A 23460-nucleotide genomic window follows, 5' to 3' on the forward strand; every position below is an offset into this window, starting at 1 on the left:
TATCTCCAAATCAGAAAGAGGTGCTCACAGGCAGCCATGGTGAGTACCCACCAACAGTAGTCCCAGGAGGGACGAGCCACAAACCACCAACAGGTTGCTGAGCAGTCAAGACTCACTTATGAGCCAGAGCACATCAGGACTATAGTGTCTGTTATGGACTAACAGAAAGACTACTGTGGCTCAAATTGCAGATTATTTTAACACTGGTGATGAGTGACTCACAACACACCCTGCATCAAACCCTTCTGTGTATGGAACTGCTTAGTCACGGCCAGTAAAAGTGTAACATGCTGACCTGCTATTCTCTCACTTGGCCAGCAGGTCAGGTCAGGTCAGGTTCTCCGGGCTAAATCCTTTGACTCTCTGATGCCTTATTAGCTCTCTCACAAGTGTTCTTGCTAACATTCACATGCTTTTGCTTTTTGGAACGCAGAAATACAAAAAAGTTAGGACACTTTCTAAAAATTCAATAAAAGTTAAAAACTTTAATTTGTTAAAACACCTGAACCTTTATGATTAACTTATAAAAGTACAAAGAAGACATTTTCAGTATTTTCACTGACAAGAATAATTGTAAATATACAAAAAAGTTGGGATAGGGGCAAAATAAGAGTAAGGTTATACAAGTAACACTGTTCTGAGAGGTACCATAATTAGCAGTTTAACTGGTAACAGGTGAGGTCATCAATGTTGAGTATAAAGGAGCATCTAAAAAGACATCGTCTTTGCAAACAAGGAAGGGTCGTGGTTCACCTTTTTGTGCAAAACTTGGTGAAGACCTGTCAATCAGTTTAAAGACAATGTTTCTTAGCCCAAGACTGCAAAGAATTTAGATCTTTTACCATCTACAGTAGATCATATTGTAAAAAGATACACAGAATTAGGGCGTAAAGAACAAGAGCGTGTTCATGACCATTGAGCCCTCAGCAGGTATTGTTTGAGAAACTATCATGCTACTGTAATGGACACAGGCTAGGGAGTACTTTGGAAAAATAATTGTCACCTAACATAGTCCACCACTGCATCAAGAAATGCAACCTGACACTGTATTATGCAAAAAGAAAGCCATATATTACTTTTGTGAAGAAATGCCAGTGAGTTCTTTGGACCCAAAGTCATGAGATGGACTAAAAAACAGTGGAAATGTGTCTTGTGGTCAGATGAGTCCAACCCGACTGTTACTAACAAAAAGTGCAAAAAGCAGCATATGCATATATGTGAAGGGACCATTAATGTGGAGGCCCATACTGGTATTTTGGAGAGACAGATGCTGCTATCAAGACCATTACTTTTCCCAGGAACTCCATGTCTATTTCAGCAGGACAATGCAGGGCCTTATTCTGCACAAGTTACCACAGTGTAGCTTCATCAACGTAGAATGTGTGTGTTTGACTGAGCTATCTGCAGTCCAGTCTGTCTACTATTAAAATGTATGGAGCTTCTTGAAAACAAGAATCACAAGAATGGAGACCCCAGACTGTTGAGCAGCTTCAGTCTTGTATACAGCAAAAATCCACTTGCAAAACTCCAACAATTAGTATTTTTTATTCCTGGAGGATGTGATACAGTGGTAAACATACATCAGTTGGAGGCATCAGTTTCTAAATTTGGTTATATTTACCAAATACAATTAAGTTCGTTATTGAAATCAAAGCAGATTAACAGATTACAGAGTTCAGTATTTATTGCAAGTTTATTTAAATAAAAAGTGTCCTAACTCTTCTGCAGGCACCCTTCTGTTCTCAAGGTTTCCCATGGGAGGCCTGTCAGCATCTTGAGTTGGTTGGCCACTGCCGGTTTTCTGAGTGTCAGTTTCACTTCACAACATATGGGAATTAAAGGACCTGCTGGTAATGTCCTCGTATGGATACCACAGGACTCCGTCAGATGTTTTATGAAGTCCATGTTTTGTTGGGTTAGAGCTATTTTGACAGCATTTTAGGCAGATAATCCCAATGTTTTGGTTCATCTGTGTATGCCTGTAAAACAAAAAATGTTTCCAATATTTATTTCTAAAAACTTACTTTACCTAGCACACCAGCGCCGAGATTCTGAACTCCTCGGTTTAAAACTCGGTGTTGCCACCAGTCGGCTGGGCGCCATCTAGCGGACATAATTGACAGTGCCTGCAGCAGACACGTTTCTGCTAGGGTGGGATGACTGGACTATGTGGGTGGGGTCTTCAAATGCTGTGTAAGGACCCTGATTAGCAGATAGAGGGGCACCTGTGCAGAGTGCATCAGTGAAAAAGTGTTCCACTAAGGGCTGCGTGTGGGTCGGAGGAGGCGTTAGCAGGTGGGTATATTACCCACCTCGACTACAATCAGGGATACATAAATAAAATAGAAAAAAAATCTTACTTTACAAACTGTAAAAGATTAAGTGTTTTGCTATTTAATATGAATAGAAACGATATAGAAAGTGTGATAATGAGGTGTGTGTATGTTTTGCAGATAATATGTCCAAATCCCGCAACCAAAATACCTTGGGAAAGCAGATGCAATCACAGTTAAGACGGTGAGTTCTAAACTGAGCCAGTATCAAATACTTTTGATTGTTATGTTACACTCTCAATACTGAATTTCAGTTTCACTACTTCACCTCACTTTAGCACTTTTACACTTTAATTAATTTAAGTTACATTTTAACTGACAGCATTAATTTGTCGGTCATTAATTAATAAGCATTAATATCTCTAAAAATTTGAAACCAGCTATCTTGGCCTGCTCTCCACCAGTCTCTCACATTGCTATTGCCTGACTTTATACTTTGATGGCTTCCATTTAATCACATTCTAGAGGTTTTCAATGGGGTTCAGGTCTGGGGATTGGGCTGACCAGGACAGTCCTGACCTGATTGTCTTCTATCCATGTCTCTATTGATCTGGCTGTGTGGCATTGTCCTGCTAAAAAAAACAATCCTCGAGAGCTTTTTCTAGGATTATCTAGTGTGGCTTGAATTGTGCATTAGGCCAAGCTAAAAATTGAACTAAGAAAAGAAGATACATTAAAGCAGTCCTATTCTTACTGAGAAACCTTGCTTCTCAGTGACAAAAGGTTTTTTCTAGCATGGCAAAACTTCAGCCCTGTCCCTAAAGCCTGTTTCAAGCCATCCTTGAAGTGCACCCCAACTGCTATTTATGAGTCTTTTTGTAGGACAATTTTACCATCCATCTGGTCTTAGTGCAAGAAGATATTTTTTATACTTTACTTGTTACTGTACTTGTTTTACTGATAATTTAATCAATACATCAATAAGGTATAATAAGGTGTGAAATTCAGCAGATACTTGAATGGAGCAGCGGTATTATATTACATTTATGTTATATTATTAATATTATTAATATTTTAGATGAAGTAGGCAAGCTTCTTGTCCCACATTCTGTCTCTAAATCTGTTTATAACAGAAATGACCTGCCTGAAGTGAAGAGAATGAAAGAAGAGGAGAAGAGAAAGATGGAGGAAGAAAAGAGAATATCAATCTATAAAACCAACAGGCTAAGGGCAGAGCTTTTTAAAAAGGTATGAATGATCATTCTCATATACTTTGGCCCACCATGCCATGGGCACTGATGTACCCTAATACCATGACAGATGTTGGCTTTTGCACCTATCACTGATAACAGTCTGGATGGTCCTTTCTAACTCAACTCACTATGGAACTACGTAGTGTTGTTTAGAGTGTAGCAGGCATCAAATTCAAACTTAGATTAACAAAAAACAATCAAGTTGGTCAATGAAAGAATTAAGTAATTACTTCAACCACTATATCCTGGTCAGGGTCGCAGCAGGTCTAGTTTCTCTAGGAAACACTGGATGCAAGGCAGGAATACCCTGGAGAGGGCATCAGGTTATCGCAAGGCTTCGGCCACCCGTCCTCCTCTTCCCCTCAGACATAACCAATCATGTACACCGATCAGCCATAACATTAAAACCACCTCCTTGTCTCTACACTCACTGTCCATTTTATCAACTCCACTTACCAAATAGAAGCACTTTGTAGTTCTACAATTATTGACTGTAGTCCATCTGTTCATCTGCATGCTTTGTTAGCCCTCTTTCATGCTGTTCTTCAATGGTCAACATTCAATAGGTGGTGGCTCATTCTCAGCACTGCAGTGACACTGACATGGTGGTGGTGTGTTAGTGTGTGTTGTGCTGGTATGAGTAGATAAGACACTGCTGTCACTGCTGGACTGAGAATAGTCCACCAACCAAAAACATCCAGCCAACAGCGCCCTGTAGGCAGCGTTCCGTGACCACTGATGAAGGTCTAGAAGATGACCAACTCAAACAGCAGCAATAGATGAGCGATCGTCTCTGACTTTACATCTACAAGGTGGACCAACTAAGTAGTGGTGTCTAATAGAGTGGACAGTGAGTGGACACGGTATTTAAAAACTCCAGCAGTGCTGCTGTGTCTGATCCACTCATACCAGCACAACACACACTAACACACCACCACCATGTCACTGCAGTTTTGAGAATGATCCACCATCAGTGTAGAAACAAGGAGGTGGTTTTAATGTTATGGCTGATCAGTGTATGTGTAGATACCCAGATGTCCTGTGTAATAGGTCACTGCAACACTCAAGCACCAGTTTAATTGAACAACTTAACAGATTCACAGATTCTGGTTTTATTGCATTATACAAACTGTCCCAACCTTTTCCGGCAATTTGGTTTGTAAGCTATTGACTTGGCTGCATGTTGGAGCTTTTGCAACTGCTTACATGGACACAGGAGCTCTGTTCACCCAGTATAAAATGTCACAAAACTCTATAACATCTTTATAAACCAGAGAATTAAGCTCTATGACCACAAATACCAAATCACAGATGGTATGTTAAATAATAATAATAATAAAAAAAAGCTTCTTAGCAGCATTTGATGAAAAGCTGTTAAGCCCAGGATTGGATCTACATATTCTGTTTTGGGGTTGTCTGGCAGCCAGTGGCAAAGCATATATGACATAGGTAGATGAAAGAATGCATTCTTACAAATATTAGCCAATTCTTAATGCAAATTCGACATTTAGGAAACCGATACTGAAAAGCGACTGGCTTCTACAGCAGGAAAATGGTATAAAAATCACCACAAATATCATTAAAAGCTTTTAGTGGCTCTCACAATTCTCTGACATAGCATTATTGAACATTTAAGAAGGGGTCTGAAGCATTCTGTGTATGCAAGACAACCCAGAAAGATATAACTAGATACTTTCTGCATTAAACAGTGGCTAAAAATCCTAGAACAAGAATATGAAGACTCCTAGCTAGCTATGAAATACATAAAAAAAGAATTACCAAGTACTACCATAGTTCTGCCACAATTACTACTGTATTCATATTTTCTTTATTTATTTCACTAAATCTAAAATAACTTTAACTTAAGTTATTAATAATTTGCTGCAAATGTTGTGTTTCCTTCTTTTTGCATCAAAGAAATCCAAAAAATATGTAATTTGGAAAGGGGTGTCCAAAATATACAAACTATTTTTACCTAAGGGAACAGCAGGCTTGCATTTCTCTTTCTCCTGTCAATCAGTGCTGCATTAGTCTACCACAGATGTCAATGAGTTCATACAATATAGGGTGCATTACTTTTAAACTCAGGTCCATCTCCAGGACTAGGTGCTGTATACCACTAATCTTAACTGCTGTGCTACTGCTGCAATTCTGATGTGTAAATGTTTAGTGTAGAAGAGTAGGTGTAATGTGCATTCGTTGGGTCAGTAAATTACATCAACTGTATATATCTGTCTTAAAACTTACACTAGCGTTCGGAGGACACAGTGGTAAAGCATGCTGGCCCATCAGTGCTGACATCATAGCTTGCAAGCTTAAATCTAGGCTCTGCTAATGACCAGCTGGGCACCTACACAACTGGCTGGTCTGAGGAAGGGAATGCCATAAGAACTTCCTCATAACCTATGCAAGTACAGCCTCTGCTGGCTGATCGATGGAGCCTGCAAAGTGACTGGGGATAATGGAGATTGGTGTGTTACTCTCCATGCGCAATACAGAAACCCATTTGGACTGGGGTGGCCCCTCAAAATATTGGGCCAATGATCTCAAAGTCTAAAATACGAACATAGACTAGACTAAAAACGATGTGTACACATTCTGTTTGTGTCTCTTGGTAAAGAGTTAAAAACATATTCAAAACAGTATGTATGTATGTATGTATGTATGTATGTATTATTACTATTATTATTATTATTATTATTATTATTGATATATTATTATATCATATATTATAAATAATATAATTATGTTTCATTTTATTAAAAAAATTGATTACAAATAATAATGATTAGGGCTGTCGAAGTTAACGCGATAATAACGCATTAACGCGACCTCAATTTAACGCGATTAAAAAAATTAGTGCCATTAACGCAAATTCTAGTTCATGTTGACACTTGACTGGTAGAACAAACATTTTAATGTCGGACTTGCCACCGTTTTTTATTTGCGGTTTGTTAACATAATGTAACCGATCGTGGTAGTGATGCACTTGCATAATAAAGAAATAAATACACGCTATATTCACAAATTGTCGGGAGCAGAACACTTTATTACACTTAATTAACTTCTTCTTCTGTACCGAATACCGGAAAGCTGAGTCGAGCACGTTAGTTCATGAACTATGGAAGCCCCAAAGGGTCAAAACACACTCACTTCGTGTAGAAACGTCCATCAAACCATCGTCACGATACAACCACAGACAAGTCTGTTACAATAACTACGCCTTATCCCATCTAAAGCACCGCTGATCTACAATGTTTGCTGATGGAGAAATTCTAACCTACAATCTGACATTTACTGCCTAGTATGTGAGTGAATAAAACTCCCTTACAGTTTTCTCTTGTCCCAGCAGTTTTTAACATCAGTACATTTAGCATAAAATGTGTTCACCATTTTAATTGTAACATTTCACATAAAAATCCTTGTTTTCTATAACATTTACACAGATTTTTTTTAATGCGATTAATCGCGATTAACTATATGAAATTCTGAGATTAATCGCGATTAAAAATTTTAATCGTTTGACAGCCCTAATAATGATACATTAATGTACTGTATACAATTGAATGGCTTTGGTCTACGTCAAGCTTTTTGTGTGCTGTAAGGACAGAACATGTCCACTAGATGTCGCTCTTTACCAGATTTAGATGAACTGTGTTTACAGTCATTTTAGTCTAACGAGATGACAAATACAGTAAAGCACAGCTGGACATTTTTATTGACCTTTCTTGGATCCTGAACAACTTACTATTTGTGTGGTTTCTATTGGGTACTTTGGTACTCTGGTTATCTGTTTATGGGTTATATGTTATATATTGTTATATATTATATATCATATTATATTTCATAAATAAGTGTGTGACTGGTAAGTGTATTTCTGCCCCATGCACCGCATTTACTTAAGAATACTACTTTAGCAGTTATGTATGTTTGTGTGAGCTAATCATGTCCATTTAATGTCAGTGTTGTTATGGTCAGTAGAGACAGTAGCTATATAATATAGTGAAGTTTGAATACGCTCTGAATGAATAGTAGTTTGATTTATATTTTACTTCTTTGTGTGTAGTGGTGTTAATAGATATATGATGAGGGTGGCTGGGCACGTGTTCTGGTGGGCCGCTCTGCCAGAGAAACTGTTGCTCTGTTGAACAGCTTCATTGTGTTTTGTGTGTATGAGCTAGTGTTTACTGGGAGGAAACTGCCACTGGATCTGTCTCACAGACACACACACAGACACGCGCACACACACACACACACACAGACACACACAGACACACAGACACACACAGACACACACACAGACACACACACAGACACACACACACTTCAGTAGAGACTGTGAATTATGGATAAATATTACATTTAAATCCAGCATTAATCGTTTTATAAACTGCTTCTTTGTCAGTATAATTCTCTTTCTTTTACTACTTCTGTTAGTCATCATATACTTATTAGAATATACTTAGAATCTGATCTAATCAGGAAAGACGAATAAATATGAATGAACTTTTTTTAAATATATTTTTCTTTATGCATTTTCTCCCCTTTTTCTCCCTTTTAACGCGTCCAATTTCCCGATTGCATCATGATTCCTCTCCACCAATGCCGATCCCTGCTCTGATTGAGGGGAACGAAGTTAACCCACGCCCCCTCCGACCCGTGGGCAGCATGCCGTATGCATCTTATCACCTACACTTTGACGAGTGCAGTGCAGCTCAGCGTTGTGTACGGAGAGACACACCCTGAGAGCACTCTTTTCTCATCTCTGTGCAGGCGCCATCAATCAGCCAGCAGAGGTCATAATTGCACCAGTCATGAGAGAAAGACCCCATCCGGCTTAGACCCGCCCATCTGAACAACAGGCCAATCGTTGTTCATGTGGCCGCTCAGCCTTAGACGGTAGGCAGAGCTGAGATTTGATACGATGTATTCAAGATCCAGCTCTTGTTCCAGTGTGTGTTTTTACCACTGCACCACCTGAGTAGCAAATAATAATGAACTTAACCAGACATTTTAAAACCCCTGTACAGCTATTTTACCTCTTGTACTTTTTGTTTTCTCTTTAAATGACATTTCACAATTTTATTTGTAGCTGTATTTTCAGGTATTATTTTTGCATATACAGTATACATTTTATATATATATATATACACACATTTTTTTGACTATCTTTCATAGCAGCCTCTAAGCTCATGGCAATATAAAGGAGTCTTGACTGTGAAAAAGCCACTTGTGTTTTAGCAGGTTCTAAGTCATTGCAGATCTTAATTTTGGTGGTTGTCTGCTAACATCTAATCACCTGGATTTCCTCACCGCCAAAGATTACAATTTGGATATTCTTTCCGACCTTGCCGAAAGACCACTGTTTCATGTACTTTTAAATGGGTCAAACTGTAGTCAGTCATTACCAATGAGCTAGGAGGCACAAAATTCAATGACCCTACCTTTTTTGACAGGTATGTGTTCCAATCGTTCAGTCACAAAAAATAAACAAATTACATAAATATTGAAATCCCCATATCACCAAGCATGTAAACCTTTGCATTTAACTGTATATGTTTTAGTTTGGTCAGATAGTAAGTTCTTATTTTACATATTTATTTTTATTATTTTTTAATTTAACATCTTATGGGCCCCTATTAAGCCACAGCCACCAACATTTTAATGTTAGACACACTTTAAACTTTATTTAATAACAAATCCATCTTTCTTGTGCTATGATTTGATGAGTTGCTGTGATTGCTGCCATGCCTCAGCTTGTTTTTCCCCCAATTTTCCCCCTAATCTAGTCGTATCCGATTACCTGATTGCATTATGCTTCCTCTCTACCGATAGCGCCGCAACTGACACATGCTTCCTCCTACACGTGTGCAGTACTGACTACATCTTTTCACCTGCATGAGGCGAGTTCATATGCGGATCAGCCACGGAAAGCCACACCCTGATCAATGCATTATTCCTCGCTCTTCGGAGGCGCCATCAATCAGCCAGCAGAGGACGTACCTGCATCAGTTATGATGAGCCCTGGTCTGGCTTTCCCACCCTGTGTAAACAACATCTTATTGTTGTTCATGTAGCCGTGCAGCCGGATGGCAGAGCTGAGATTTTAAACGATGTGTTCGAAATCCCAGCTCTGGTGTGCTAGTGTGTTTTAGCGGCATTGAAGTGTATTTTTAACAAGTACATATTTTAAAATTATCTATATATCTACATATTTATTTTTATTATTTTTCATTTGAACATCTGAAGGCCCCTTATTACGCCACAGCCACCAACATTTCAATGTAAACTGTTAGACTCACTTTAAACTTTATTTATTAATAAACCCATATACTGTATGTCGTGCTTTGATTTGATGGGTTGCTGTGATTACTGCCATGCCTCAGCTTGTTACTGGAATACATTCAATGACATCTTTACGGCTACTTGATGTTTGTTACCTACCTGGCCAAAATATGAGCTGTGCCACTTAGCAGTGCCATGCCACCACAATTATCAAATGGATGCAATTTCACTTTGACTTTATAGCATGTTGAATGAGAGATAATCAGTACAGTACTCTACTCATGACTTATTTTGGAGCAGATTTTCTGCAGTCACTCTGTTTTAGCATACTTTAGCATGAGCCAGTGTGTAAACATGCTATAGCCATTGACATCTTACAACCTACTTGAACTGATTTTTTATTATACTGTATTGTCTTTACCACCAAAGTGCACTAAAACCCCTTCAAATATTCTCCTTGTACATCTCAGGTTTAATCAGCTGTCTGTTTTCTCCATTTCTTTTCACTTGATCACTGTCACTTGTGACTGTAATGTTGCTTTGCTTGCAGAAAGTTCTGGATCAGGTTCTGAGAAGAGGCAAAATGTGAAAGAAAAAGTGAGCTTTTCTCCTGCTCGTGCCTTTTGTGGGCAAAAGGTGAAGTTCAACCAAGACTCTCCATTAACCTCAGCCCATTATACTACAACCTCTCAATAGTATAGTACAGACTAATTTGCCAATGCTCCATGTTTACTGATCTACTCTATAATGTCTTCTGATAGAGAAGAACGAGTACTACTATTGTCATAACATGAAGAGTTTGGGCATAACATCAAATGTGCTTAAGTCAAGTTAAGTTGTTTATCACTGTTATCTGAAGTCTGCTTGCTTAACTTAAACTAGTACTACAAAGCATATGCAGCAATCATTTTCTTTACTATCAAGTTTAAAGTTCCTGTATGTATATTTTTGACCCCTCATATTTTGTCATATTTTTAGATAAATGAACTTATGAAAGATCTCTAATTCATAAAAGTGTATTTTTAACAAGTAAATATTTCAAAATTTGGGCATGAGATGGCAGACACACACACAGAGATGTTTACAATGATTTAATAATAACAAAAGACAAGACAAGGTTACACAAGACAGGTTTGAACAAGACAAGACACTAAAACATGACCTGTGCTAAAGCTAACCTAAATGCTAATGCTAATCGCTAAGCTAACGCTAATCTAAACACACAAGAACAAAGCTAAACTAAATGCTAACGCTAAACACACATGCAACCTGACTCAACTACACTAGACCCTACGCTAAGAATGCTAAACCTAAACATGAACTAGACTAGACTAGACTAAGACAAGACATGAACAAAACAAGACTCAAACAAGAAGCAAACCAACATTCATTCATTAACTTTCTTAACCACTTATCCAATTAGGGTCGGGTGGGGGGTGCTGGAGCCTATCCCAGCTTTTTAAATCGGTGCAAGGCACACAGTAACACCCTGGACGGGGGACCAGTCCATCGCAGGGCAGACACACACACACACCCATTGACCTATAGGGCAATTCAGTGTCTCCAATTAACCTGACTGCATGTTTTTGGACTGTGGGAGGAAACCCACGCAGACACGGGGAGAACATGCAAACTCTGCACAGAAAGAACCCAGACCGCCCCACCTGGGAATCGAACCCAGGACCTTCTTGCTGTGAGGCCAGAGGGCTACCCACCGAACCACCGTGCCGCCCACAAATGACATGACAAAGGCAAAATGTGCAGCTGTGGATCATTATCTGAAGACCAATCACAATGAGGGGGTGTTGGCCTAAACCTGAAAACAAAACATAACAAACATGTGCTCCTGGAGAGAGGGGCATGGCACACAGGAGCACTCCATATACAGGCTGGATACGTGACAGCAAGATTTGTGTCTTTGCTTCTTCATCTCATGGTATCTGTAAACTGTAAAGTATTTTGGGTTTAAATAGATAACTTATTTGACTTCATTTGGGGCCAAAACGTTTGTCTTATGTGGTTTTTCCATGTCTGGGCTGTACTAGCCACCTAGTTATAGCAGCATTCAGGATAGAAATTAGGTAAAGCCTCAAAGACACCTGTCGTAATGTCTGATCAAACTAGTGCTAAAATCTAAGGCTTGACCCAGCAAACCCAAATACAGTAGTACAGTATATATACAAAAATGAATTATATGTTGGCTCCATCAGCAGGTTTGTTGGGCAGTGTGACCATGTTTTAGCAAGTACAATGGCTTATACGCTGTTAAACTACCACAATTTACAGCTGGAATTAAAATATTTCATCAATCTAAGAATTTCAGAAGCATTATGTCTCTCATGACCTGCATGCCATCATCTACTGCTTATTATAGAAATGCCTCATCATTTGGACACTGGACAGAGTACCAAAAAAGAAAGAGTTTATTGTCTATGGGCTGGTAGAGGACAAAAGAGAGCTCAGGGTGCCATGTGTCAATGTGTCACTACACTCAATATACTATTGAAATATGGTATAATAGAAAATGTGCAATGCTTCAACAGTTCATGCATCTTTTTGACTCTGTGTTGTCACATCTGATTTAATACGTGTGTCCTATTTTCTGTTAGCTGTAAAACGTATACTATAACATTATTTCATTTGAAAATAGCATTGCTGAGTTTATGTATGATGTTGTGTAATGGAGAGATTTATACATACTTTGTTTTCTTGTGTTTGTTTTGTTGTAAACAGAAATATAAGATGTTCTGTGTTAGTGCCGAGATTAAAGGAAATTATTTCAGAGAATGTCATCCTTCCTATGGCAAATTTGTACAGGCAAATGAGGAATGGTGTTGAGTGTGCATTTTGACATACCACTTTAGTTGTTAGATCCAGTATACAGTCCTCTTCACAATAATTAAAGCACCTCTAATAAAGATAAACACCTTTACATATATGCAACAACACAACCACACAAAATGTGCTTGCAATGACAATTTTGCAACAATTGTGCACATCACAGTAAATCATACATTATACTGTATGTTTTAGTAACAAGATCATGTGGACCTCTGGGCATGTATAATCTACCTCACAACATACAGAAGCTGAGGGACCTGCTGGTAAAGTTGTAGCTTAGTGATGTACTGGACTGGTAATCAGAAGATCTCTGCTTTAATCCCCACCAAGTAACTACTGTTGTAACACATTTTAACACATTTTCCTGCACTGTATTTTGTCACAACTGTAAATTGCTCAGGATAAAGGCGCCTGCTAACTGCTGTAAATGTTTAAAAAATTTAAACGTCAGAGTGGGTCAGAGCTGTTTTACAGCATATTAGGCGGGTGGTCCAAATGTTTTGGCTCATCTGTGTATGTGTAATAAATTATGTTAGGAAGAGATAATCATCCCCAGAACAGAGCCACTGTATTTGCCTATTTACATTTTAATAAATATATGTCAGTGAGTGCTTGTGCTTAATCACATTTTCATTAAAAACTTGACCAAATGACCAAATGAGAACCAGAAGGCTGGAGTGGCGGCCGAAGGAACTTGCAGGAACTCTGGAGACTGGAGAGAGGCAAGGAACCAGGGAACCAGGAAAGGAGGCGGCTGGGACTGGAACCGAGGAGGCAGAGAGTCCAGGGAAGAAAACCTGCAAAAACAGTCAAAATAGCGTCAGAAAAACAACCAGTAGAGCTGAGCAGCAAAACGCCGACTTCAACGGACGATCTGGTAGTGAGTGAATGAAAACCAGGGGCTTTTAAAGACTGAGTGGAAATGAGCTGATTGATGACAGGTGTGTCTAATTAGCTTGGGAGGAGATCCATTGGCTGAGTCAATGGGGTGAAGTTCCCCTCAGCTACACCAGAAGTCGCCAAACCTCTCCAACAGGTGCCTGATGAATAAGCAGCATAGGTGGAACTCCTAACAGTACCCCCTCCTCAACGGCTGCCTCTAGGCAGCTTACCTGGCTTGTCAGTGTTGTCTTGGTGGAATTGCTTGATGAGGTTGGGGTCTAGAATGGCTGAACGGGAAACCCAGGAGCGTTCCTCGGGACCATAGCCCTCCCAGTCGACAAGGTACTGGAGGCCCCGGCCTCTGCGTCTGGAGTCTAGAAGGCGGCGGACTGTGTATGCTGGGTGACCTTCGATGAGTCGGGCAGGAGGTGGGGGGTTGGAAGGAGGGCACAGGACAGAGTGGTGTACGGGTTTTAACTGTGAGACGTGGAAGGTGGGGTGGACACGCATGTGACTGGGAAGCTTGAGACGGACTGCTGTGGGACTGATTACTCTTTCAATTTTGTAGGGGCCGATAAAGCGGGGTGCCAGCTTTCTGGAGTCAGTTCGAAGGGGGATATTTCGGGAGGATAACCAAACGGATTGGCCGGGGATGTAGTGGGGGCTGGGTCTCCGGTGACGATTAGCGGAAAGCTGGGTGGAGGTCTTCGATTTTCTCAGGGCTGCTTTAACGAACTTCCAGACCTTCCTGCATCGTCGGATGTGATGTTCAACGGAGGGAACTGCCAGTTCTTGTTCCTGTTCGGGGAATAGGGGAGGCTGGTAACCCAGGGAGGCCTCAAATGGGGATCGCCCAGTGGCAGAGCAGGTGAGCGAGTTGTGGGCATACTCCACCCAGGCAAGGTGGGAGGACCACTGTGAGGGGTTGCTGGCAGTGACGCAGCGCAGAGCAGCCTCTAGCTCCTGATTAGCTCTTTCCTCTTGGCCATTAGATTGGGGGTGAAACCCAGATGAGAGGCTAATCGATGTTCCCAAAGCCTTACAAAAGGAGCAAGTGCTAGGAGGCGAATGGCTTTTGAGAAACGGTCCACAACCGTGAGGATGACAGTCATACCCTGTGACTCGGGAAGGCCTGTAACTAAATCTAGGGCTATGTTGGACCAAGGACGCCCAGGGATGGGGAGGGGCTGTAGCAGGCCTGCTGGAGACTGGTGGGAGGACTTGCTCCGAGCACAAGTGGGGCATGCGGCCACAAACTCCATAGTGTCTGCCTCTAGAGTGGGCCACCAGAAATGTCTTTTTAGGAGGGATTCAGTTCGGTTGGCTCCAGGGTGGCAAGCAAACTTAGAGCTGTGGGCCCACTCAAGGACAGAAGATCTCACCATACTGGGTACAAAGAGGTGGTTAGAGGGTCCATTACCAGGGTCTGGTTCATGTTCCTGGGCCTCTTTTACGACTCTCTTGATTTCCCATGTGACACTGGCTAGGACGCGATCAGAGGGTAGGATGGGTTCAGAGGAAGACGGAGAGTCCTCTAAAGAGAACTGGCGGGAAAGTGCGTCTGGCTTGGTGTTGCGAGAGCCAGGACGATAAGTCATGGTGAAATTAAATCGGCTGAAAAACAAGGCCCACCTGGCTTGCCGGGAATTGAGCCGCTTTGCAGTCTGGACATAGGACAAGTTCTTATGATCAGTCCAAACAACAAAGGGCTGTTCCGAACCTTCCAGCCAGTGTCTCCACTCTTCCAGAGCAAGTTTGATGGCCAAGAGCTCACGGTTACCGACATCATAGTGGGATTCAGCTGGGGGAAGTCGCCGGGAGAAGATGGCACATGGATGGAACTTATTACTTGGGCCAGAACGCTGGGATAGAATAGCGCCCACTCCACAGTCAGAAGCATCGACCTCCACGATGAATGGTTTGGAAGGATCGGGCTGGATGAGGATGGGCGCCGAGGTAAATAGCTCTTTAAGATGGTCGAAGGCAGACTGGGCTTCCGGGGGCCAGTAGAAAGGAGCCTTGGTGGAGGTCAGGCGGGTAAGAGGAGCGGCTACCTTGCTGTAGTCACGAATGAACCTCCGATAAAAATTGGCAAAGCCAAGGAAGCGCTGCAAGGCCTTGTGGCAGGAGGGGGTCGGCCACTCCACCACCGCGCGGATCTTTTCCGGGTCTGCTTTGACTTGTCCTGGCTGGATGACAAAACCCAGGAAGATAACTGTGTCCACATGAAACTCGCATTTCTCCGCTTTGACAAAAAGTTGGTTTTCCAGCAAGCGAGTCAGAACTTGACGGACATGGGTGACATGTTCTTCTGGGGTCTGGGAAAATATGAGGATATCATCCAAGTATACAAAGATGAATCTATACAGGAAATCACGCAGAATGTCATTCACAAGTGCTTGGAAGACAGCGGGGGCGTTGGTAAGGCCGAAAGGCATGACCTGGTACTCAAAGTGCCCTAGCGGGGTGTTAAAGGCCGTCTTCCATTCGTCCCCCTCGCGAATACGTACAAGATGGTAAGCGTTGCGGAGGTCCAATTTACTAAAAATTGAAGCTCCTTGTAAAGATTCAAATACAGATGAGGTCAGCGGAAGGGGATATTTATTCTTGACCGTTATTTGGTTAAGGCCCCGATAGTCAATACAGGGTCTCAGGGTCTTGTCCCGCTTTTCCACGAAGAAAAACCCAGCACCGAGGGGGGATGAAGAAGGACGGATTAGGCCTGCCGCCAGGCTCTCCGAAATGTAACTCTCCATAACTTCCCTCTCGGGGCGAGACAACTGGTACAGGCGGCTAGTCGGAAGCGGGGCCCCTGGGAGAAGGTCTATAGCACAGTCGTATGGGCGGTGAGGAGGTAAGGTCAGGGCGCGGGTTTTGCTAAAGGTCTCCCGGAGATCGTGGTACTCACCGAGTACCCTAGAGAGGTCTACAGGGTCGTTGGGAGGTGGAGAATTCCGTCGAGGGCCAGAAGGATGGCTCGCAGAGCGTAGGCAAAAAGAGTGGCAGAAATTGCTCCAGGTAGTAATTTTCCCTTGCTGCCAGTCGAGGTGAGGATTGTGGGTGGCCAGCCAGGGAAAACCCAGGACTAGAGGGGATTTGGGGGTCTTGATAATAGAGAAGGTCATGGTTTCGCGGTGGTTTCCTGAAAGGACCAGGGTTATAGGAGCGGTGCGGTGGGTGATACGGGCAAGGATACGGCCGTCCAGGGCGTAAGCCGTAACAGGAGTGTCAAGGGCCTCAACGGTGCAACCAGCGTGGGTAGCCAGGTCAGCGTCAATGAGGTTGTCCTCGGACCCTGAGTCAATCAAGGCGGAGAGATAGAGGGGACCTCCTGGAAGACAAAGGGTGGCAGGGACCAAAAGACGGGGCTGTGGAGGTGGGCAATCAGGGACCTTGCTCGTCAGAGTCCCCACTCCTACTGACGAGCTCCCTCTTTTGGGCGCACCGGACAGGAAACAATGAGGTGCCCCATCTGGCCACAATAGAGGCATTCCCCCAAGCGGAGCCTTCTGGAGCGTTCCTCTGGGGTAAGCCGGGCCCGACCTAGCTGCATGGGTTCAGGGGCATTGGCGGTAGGGAATGCTGGAGGTGGACCACAAGGGATTTCGGATAAAAAGGGCTTGGAAGCGATGGGCCTCGGGGTCTGGACTGGGCGCGCCAACCTCTCCAGGCGGCGTTCCTAAGGCGTCCATCCAACCGAATTGCTAAGTCAATAAGCCCCTGGAGCTCGGAGGGCTCGTCGCGGGCTGCCAGCTCATCCTTGAGGCGCTCCTCCAGGCCTCGACGGAATGCGCCGCGGAGGGCCACGTCATTCCAGCCGGAGTCAGCAGCCAGAGTCCAGAACTCCACGGCATAGTCAGCGACTGGCCGGGAGCCCTGGCGTAGCCCCAACAGTCGGCTGGCGGCATCCCCGGCATAGTTAGGGTGGTCGAAGACTGCCTGAAACCGGCTGAGGAAGTCTTCGTACGACCCCACCTGTGGGCCAACGACGGACTGGGCGGCCTCAGCCCAAGTCAGAGCTCTTCCCCTAAGGAGCCCTATAATATACGAGACCTTACTGGCACCGGTGGCGAATGTGATGGGTCGTTGAGCAAAAACCAGTCCACACTGATACAAAAACCCCCGGCATTTGTCCAACTCGCCATGATAAGGCTCTGGGTGGGTGGTGAGTCCTTCTGCCAGGGATTGAGGCAGGGCAGAGGACATCAGGGCAGGAGGAGGAAAGCCAGCATCGGGGTGAACATAAACAGGGGCCTGAGGGATGGCACTGGGGTCTGAGGAGGAGCTGGCCTGGGAGGAGGTAAGGGCGGCAACCTGCCTGGAGACATTCCCCAACTGTTGAACCAGTTGACGATTGCTCTCAATCAGGGACTTCAGCAGCTGGTCATGCTGGTCCAGCTGAGTGGCTTGGTGGCAAAGATGGGCCTCCAGGGACCTCTGGTCTTCTGAGGGTGGGTTCGCGGGTTCCATGGGACCAGATCGTACTGTTACGGTTGGCACTGAGCCAACACAAAGGTTTTGGAGGAACCCCGAGGCGAACACCACACCACAGACACAGAGATGAGTATAACAAAAATTTATTTGAAACACCAGGCCAGGGGCAAATGAACTCAAAAGGGACAACTGGGAAACCAGGAAGCGACGGAGGATGTGAGTGGGGAAGCCTGGACACCGGAACAGCAGGGAGGGAACCAAGGAGCAGGTGAAGCTGTCAGCAGAGAACCAGAAGCCTGGGTGATGAGGCTGGCGAAGCTCAGGAGAATCAGCAGGGAACCAGAAGGCTGGAGTGGCGGCCGAAGGAACTTGCAGGAACTCTGGAGACTGGAGAGAGGCAAGGAACCAGGGAACCAGGAAAGGAGGCGGCTGGGACCGGAACCGAGGAGGCAGAGAGTCCAGGGAAGAAAAACTGCAGAAACAGTCAAAATAGCGTCAGAAAAACAACCAGTAGAGCTGAGCAGCAAAACGCCGACTTCAACGGACGATCTGGTAGTGAGTGAATGAAAACCAGGGGCTTTTAAAGACTGAGTGGAAATGAGCTGATTGATGACAGGTGTGTCTGATTAGCTTGGGAGGAGATCCATTGGCTGAGTCAATGGGGTGAAGTTCCCCTCAGCTACACCAGAAGTCGCCAAACCTCTCCAACAGGTGCCTGATGAATAAGCAGCATAGGTGGAACTCCTAACAGTAAATACAGCCTGGGAAGGTCAGCAACCAATATTTATTTACACACAGTCAAAGCAACCAATACTCAGTAAGTATTAACAGGTGAGTTTACGACAGCTGTTTATACTTAAAAAAAAAAAAACAGGGGTCTGTTTCCCCCTGCACATTTTAAAGTTAATTTATTGTACATTGAAGTTATTCAAATAGATAATAAAAATAATCTAAAAAAAAAACTAGGTGCCTATAAATGCTGGAGCAACTTGTTTTTACATCCCTGCACTTTAATTTTTTTTGTTAAATGTCAAATTGTTACACAGACTTGACTGACACATTGTTGGTATTGTTTACACAATGATATACTGTGGTTTCATTATAAAGTCATTAGTAAAACCAAGGTGTATTCTTCTCTGTGGCTGGTGTTTACAAGTGGCATCAGACCCACCATAACCCTAACCAATATCAAGCAGTCAGTGAACATAAAAAAGTAATCATTTGTGTCTTAATTTTAAGTAAACCTATAAAGTATTCAAGGTGTGAAAGTGCATGGGCATTAGTCTATTACTGGGGACTCCACACTTACTTATTTGTTCACATTCATTCACACCTAACAGTGTAATTTTGAGTAGGCAGTACACTTTTTGGGTCAAACCAAAATGTGTAAAGCAGTGATTTTTAAACTTGTTTTTTTTAAGCCAAGGTATCCTTGACTTTCATTCGCGCTGGTCCTGGTTCCACCAAGAAACGCTGGGCGCAAAACAGAAATATCCTGGACAAGGCGTTAATCCATTGCAGGTGTCATTTCATTGCTGTAGCAATCATGCCTGTGGTGTCTGTGTAGGTGCCATGTGTAACACCTCTGGAGTTTCAAACCCAGATCTCAGGAGTGGTGGGCTAGCAGAATAGACTGCTGTGTAATTTGAGCACCTACACTCAAAAAAAAAATTTGTTGGCTGAACTTCATTGAATTATGGAAAGTATTTCCACACAATTGTATTTATTTCTTTGGACATAAAGCAATTTTGTTTATCCAACACAATTTATTTAAGTAGTCTAAACTTAATTTGATCTGTTAAATTTAACTCAACTCATTAAGGTAATCTGGACAAGATTTTCTAGTCCAACTTATTTTCCTTAAGTTGATGCAACTTATTTCATTTAAGTTGTTCCAAACATAATGTACCATGTTGATTTACTTATTTTACTTATGTTGGTTCTACTAATTGTACTAAAATTGATGTAACAATTGAGTTAATTTTGTTGATTTAACTTATGATTTTAAAACATAAGTTATTACACATAAATGGCAAGTTGATTAAATTCTTTTTTTTGTTATACCAACTGCTTTTCCCAATAATTCTACTTATCTTGAGCTCAATTAAAAAAAATAGTTTAAAATAGTTTGTTAAATACATTTTAAATATCAATTAGAAATGTTTATTTATAGAAAAACTGACAATCATAAAATTCTTCTCTTTTTTATTTCACTTCAGAAGTATTTACTTAAAATACAACATGTCAAGGAAACATTACAAACTGTATGAAAGCACAAACAGCTCTTTACAGTAACCATGAACCTGTACTGTTTCACACGGCAAGCTGATTTCTTAACGTTTGGCTGGCAGCTCTCTAAAACAAAACAAAGAAACAAGAAACAAAAATATTCATATAAACATTAATAGCGTTCATTTAAGGATTACAATAAAACAAGCCAGCACACTCTTTGCTTCGTATGAAGGCTAGCATGCTAGCATGTAGCCTAAATACGGCAAATAAAGCAGCGCTGTTTGATTATTTATTTAGTGTCAACATTAAGATCATTTATTTTAAACAAAATTGTTAAGTAAAGTACAACACTTACCAACATTAGACTGGAGTTGGGTTAACGGATGAAAGATGAAAAAGCTCCGTCAGACTGGTGTACATGCTACTCAAACACAGCACAGTCAGGGGAATAAAGTTTGTCGACTTAGTTTAACAAGATATTCGAGAAAGACACGTTTACTTTTACAAAAAGCTTTAAATGAAAAGTAAAAAGTAATTTGAACACAAGAAAAAATTGCTACACTAAGACAAGAAAATCAGCTGAAAAGGGGCGGACTTACACGTTTAGGGGAGGGGTTTTCTGTTCAATTACTTAACTTTTTTAAGTTAATCAAAAGTAATTTTTTTTTGTTTAATGAACTTAAAACCTTGCGAGAGTTGGATAAACTCAATTTATTCTCTTTTATTTCAGTTGATTGATTTAGGTCAATTTAACAATTAGGATAATTATGTTGTATTAACACAGATATTTTAAGTACATTTTAAAAATGGGTCAAATCAATTAATATCAATTTGATTTGTTTGCTTAACAAGAATGAATGCCAATTCTTTGTTTTTTGAGTGTAAAAAGCTATTTCATAATAAATAATTATGTAGATTAGGATTAGGATTTTGTCTTTTTATGCAAAGCACCTCAAGGATCTGACTTGTAACCACTTGGTCCGATCCAACAGATGAGCTATTGTAGCTCAAATTGCTGAAGAAGTTAATGCTGGTTCTGATAGAAAGGTGTTAGAATACACAGTGCATCACAGTTTGTTGTGTATGGGGCTGCATAGATGCAGACCATTCAGGGTGCCCATGTTGACCCCTGTCCACCACTGAAAGCGCCAACAATGGACACATGAGCATAGAAAATGGACCACGGAGCAATGGAAGAAGGTGGCCTGGTCTGATGAATCACGTTTTCTTTTACAACACGTGGATGGCCGGGTGCGTGTACTTACCTGGCACCAGGATGCACTATGGAAAGAAGGCAAGCCAGCGGAGGCAGTGTGATGACCTTGGGTCCTGCCATTCATGCTGATGTTACTTTGACAAGTACCACCTACCTAAGCATTGTTGCAGACCATGTACACCCTTCCATGGAAATAGTATTTCCTGATGGCTGTGGCCTCTTTCAGCAGGATAATGCACCCTGCCACCATGCAAAAAGGTTCAGGAATGGTTTGAGGAGCACAACAATGGGTTTGAGGTGTTGACTTGGCCTCCAAATTCCCCAGATCTCAATCCAATCAAGCATCTGTGGGATGTGCTGGACAAACAAGTCCGATCAATGGAGGCCCCACCTCTCAATTTACAGGAGTTCTGCTGCTAACATCTTGGTGCCAGATACCACAGCACACCTTCAGGGGTCTAGTGGAGTCCATGCCTTGATGGGTCAGGGCTGTTTTGGCAGCAAAAGGGGGACCAACACAATATTAGAAAGGTGGTAATAATGTTATCCCCTATCGGTGTAGCTACTGTGCATTAATAATAGTGTCCTTAAATTTTAAGTTTTTAAAAAGTTGCAATGAGCTGGTGAGTACCTCATGAAGGGACACAAGGTGTAAGAGAAATTCAAGCATAGCCAGGGAGCAATTAAAGAAACAACTTAATCAAACTAGAGAAATTCATCAAACCAAAGCCACAGTTCAAAGCAGGACTCAGGAAAAGAAACAGTAGGTAACCACATTATGGGAGCAGAAACAATGAACTCTATCCAACATAATGGCCTGAAAAAAACTAAAACAACGTAACAGACTTACTAGGGTGCAACTCTACCAATTAAACACCCAGACAAGAGCAGCTAATAAAACAGAAAGCTGTCAGGCCACCCATGGGAAAACTCAAAACAGAAAGGTGCCCATGACAGCTACAGTACCCAGAATGCTGGTACTGTTTAACAACTAAGTTTGTGGAAGCCAGAGCTGAGGAATGCTAGAGAGCCAGCAGAAGAGACAGGGAATCAAAAAAGAATTCAAGGATTAATAAGGTGCAGGAAATGCATCTCAGTGAGAACTACACTTTTTGTCATCCACTGAACACCCCACCTTCCGCCTGTCAGTGTGGGCATAACTAGTCGGACGTTGCAAATCCGGTGTGAAATAATGGTACATCCCTTTAAATCATGTGCCCGGTAAAACAGAAACAAATGACAGTAGGTTGCTCCAAATTTTAAATGGTCTACATTTAAAGCAGTGGTGACAAACAGAATGTTAATTAATTACATTTTAATCACAAAGGACTACAATGTTTTAATGTCAATGTTTTAAAGTTAACAGTAATAATGAAATCAATATTGGCAAGATAAAAAAACAGCAGATCATTTTACACTCAAGCATCAGCAGGTGATGTTTCTAATGCCCATTTGTATCCATCATGTCTTTGTTAACCCCCCCCCCCCCCCCCCCCATCCATACATAGTCACAATCTAGAACTGTTGTTCTAGAGAGACCCAGAAGTCTACACACATATAAAACTGTAGCTAATGAACGGACACATCACTTTTGAGCTATGTAGCACCAACTTTACTATGAAACAAATCCTATTCAAAGTCTATTTGCAATGTGATTGTGTGAACGTCTCTGCATAAAATCTACGTGTCCACAAACATCAAATACTTATTTACATTGTTGTAAAGCTACAGTACCAAACTAAAGAAGCACTATTACACACTGCACGTCTGAACTGCTTGATTACATATAAGGTAGAGCATTCATCTTAATTTAATTTTACCCTGATCCATTCCTTTAACTCTTAAACCTGATTATCAACCACATCTTATTGCTGAGATAGAGAAGACAGATCAATAGCTGGCATTATGAGGCCCATTTACTGTAAATTTGCTGCCATGCACTGATATTCATCACAATGTAATTCTAATTTCAACCTTTTTTGTGACTAACAGATAGGTCAGTCTAGTGTGTGTCAGTCTAGGGCTGGCTGAGTCTAAAACTCTC

General features: G+C 42.0%; 1 protein-coding gene across 4 annotated transcripts in view; it reads left to right on the plus strand.

The window, feature by feature from the left end:
* Window positions 1-23460, plus strand: part of LOC134321266 (uncharacterized) — a 41776-nt gene that overhangs the window by 17808 nt on the left and 508 nt on the right. Inside the window, exons 6-8 of one of the 4 annotated variants that reach the window (XM_063002904.1) lie at window positions 2454-2517; window positions 3407-3521; window positions 5779-5843. In XM_063002904.1, the coding sequence (XP_062858974.1) occupies window positions 2454-2517; window positions 3407-3521; window positions 5779-5832 (233 nt within the window). In that variant the 3' untranslated portion in view covers window positions 5833-5843. Of the gene's footprint in view, window positions 1-2453; window positions 2518-3406; window positions 3522-5778; window positions 5844-9361; window positions 9923-10361; window positions 12596-23460 lie in introns of those variants that run through there. The other 3 variants (XM_063002907.1, XM_063002905.1, XM_063002906.1) reach the window with 3 other exon arrangements.

Source organism: Trichomycterus rosablanca, chromosome 10 (genome assembly GCF_030014385.1).
Source record: "Trichomycterus rosablanca isolate fTriRos1 chromosome 10, fTriRos1.hap1, whole genome shotgun sequence".
Taxonomy (NCBI): domain Eukaryota; kingdom Metazoa; phylum Chordata; class Actinopteri; order Siluriformes; family Trichomycteridae; genus Trichomycterus; species Trichomycterus rosablanca.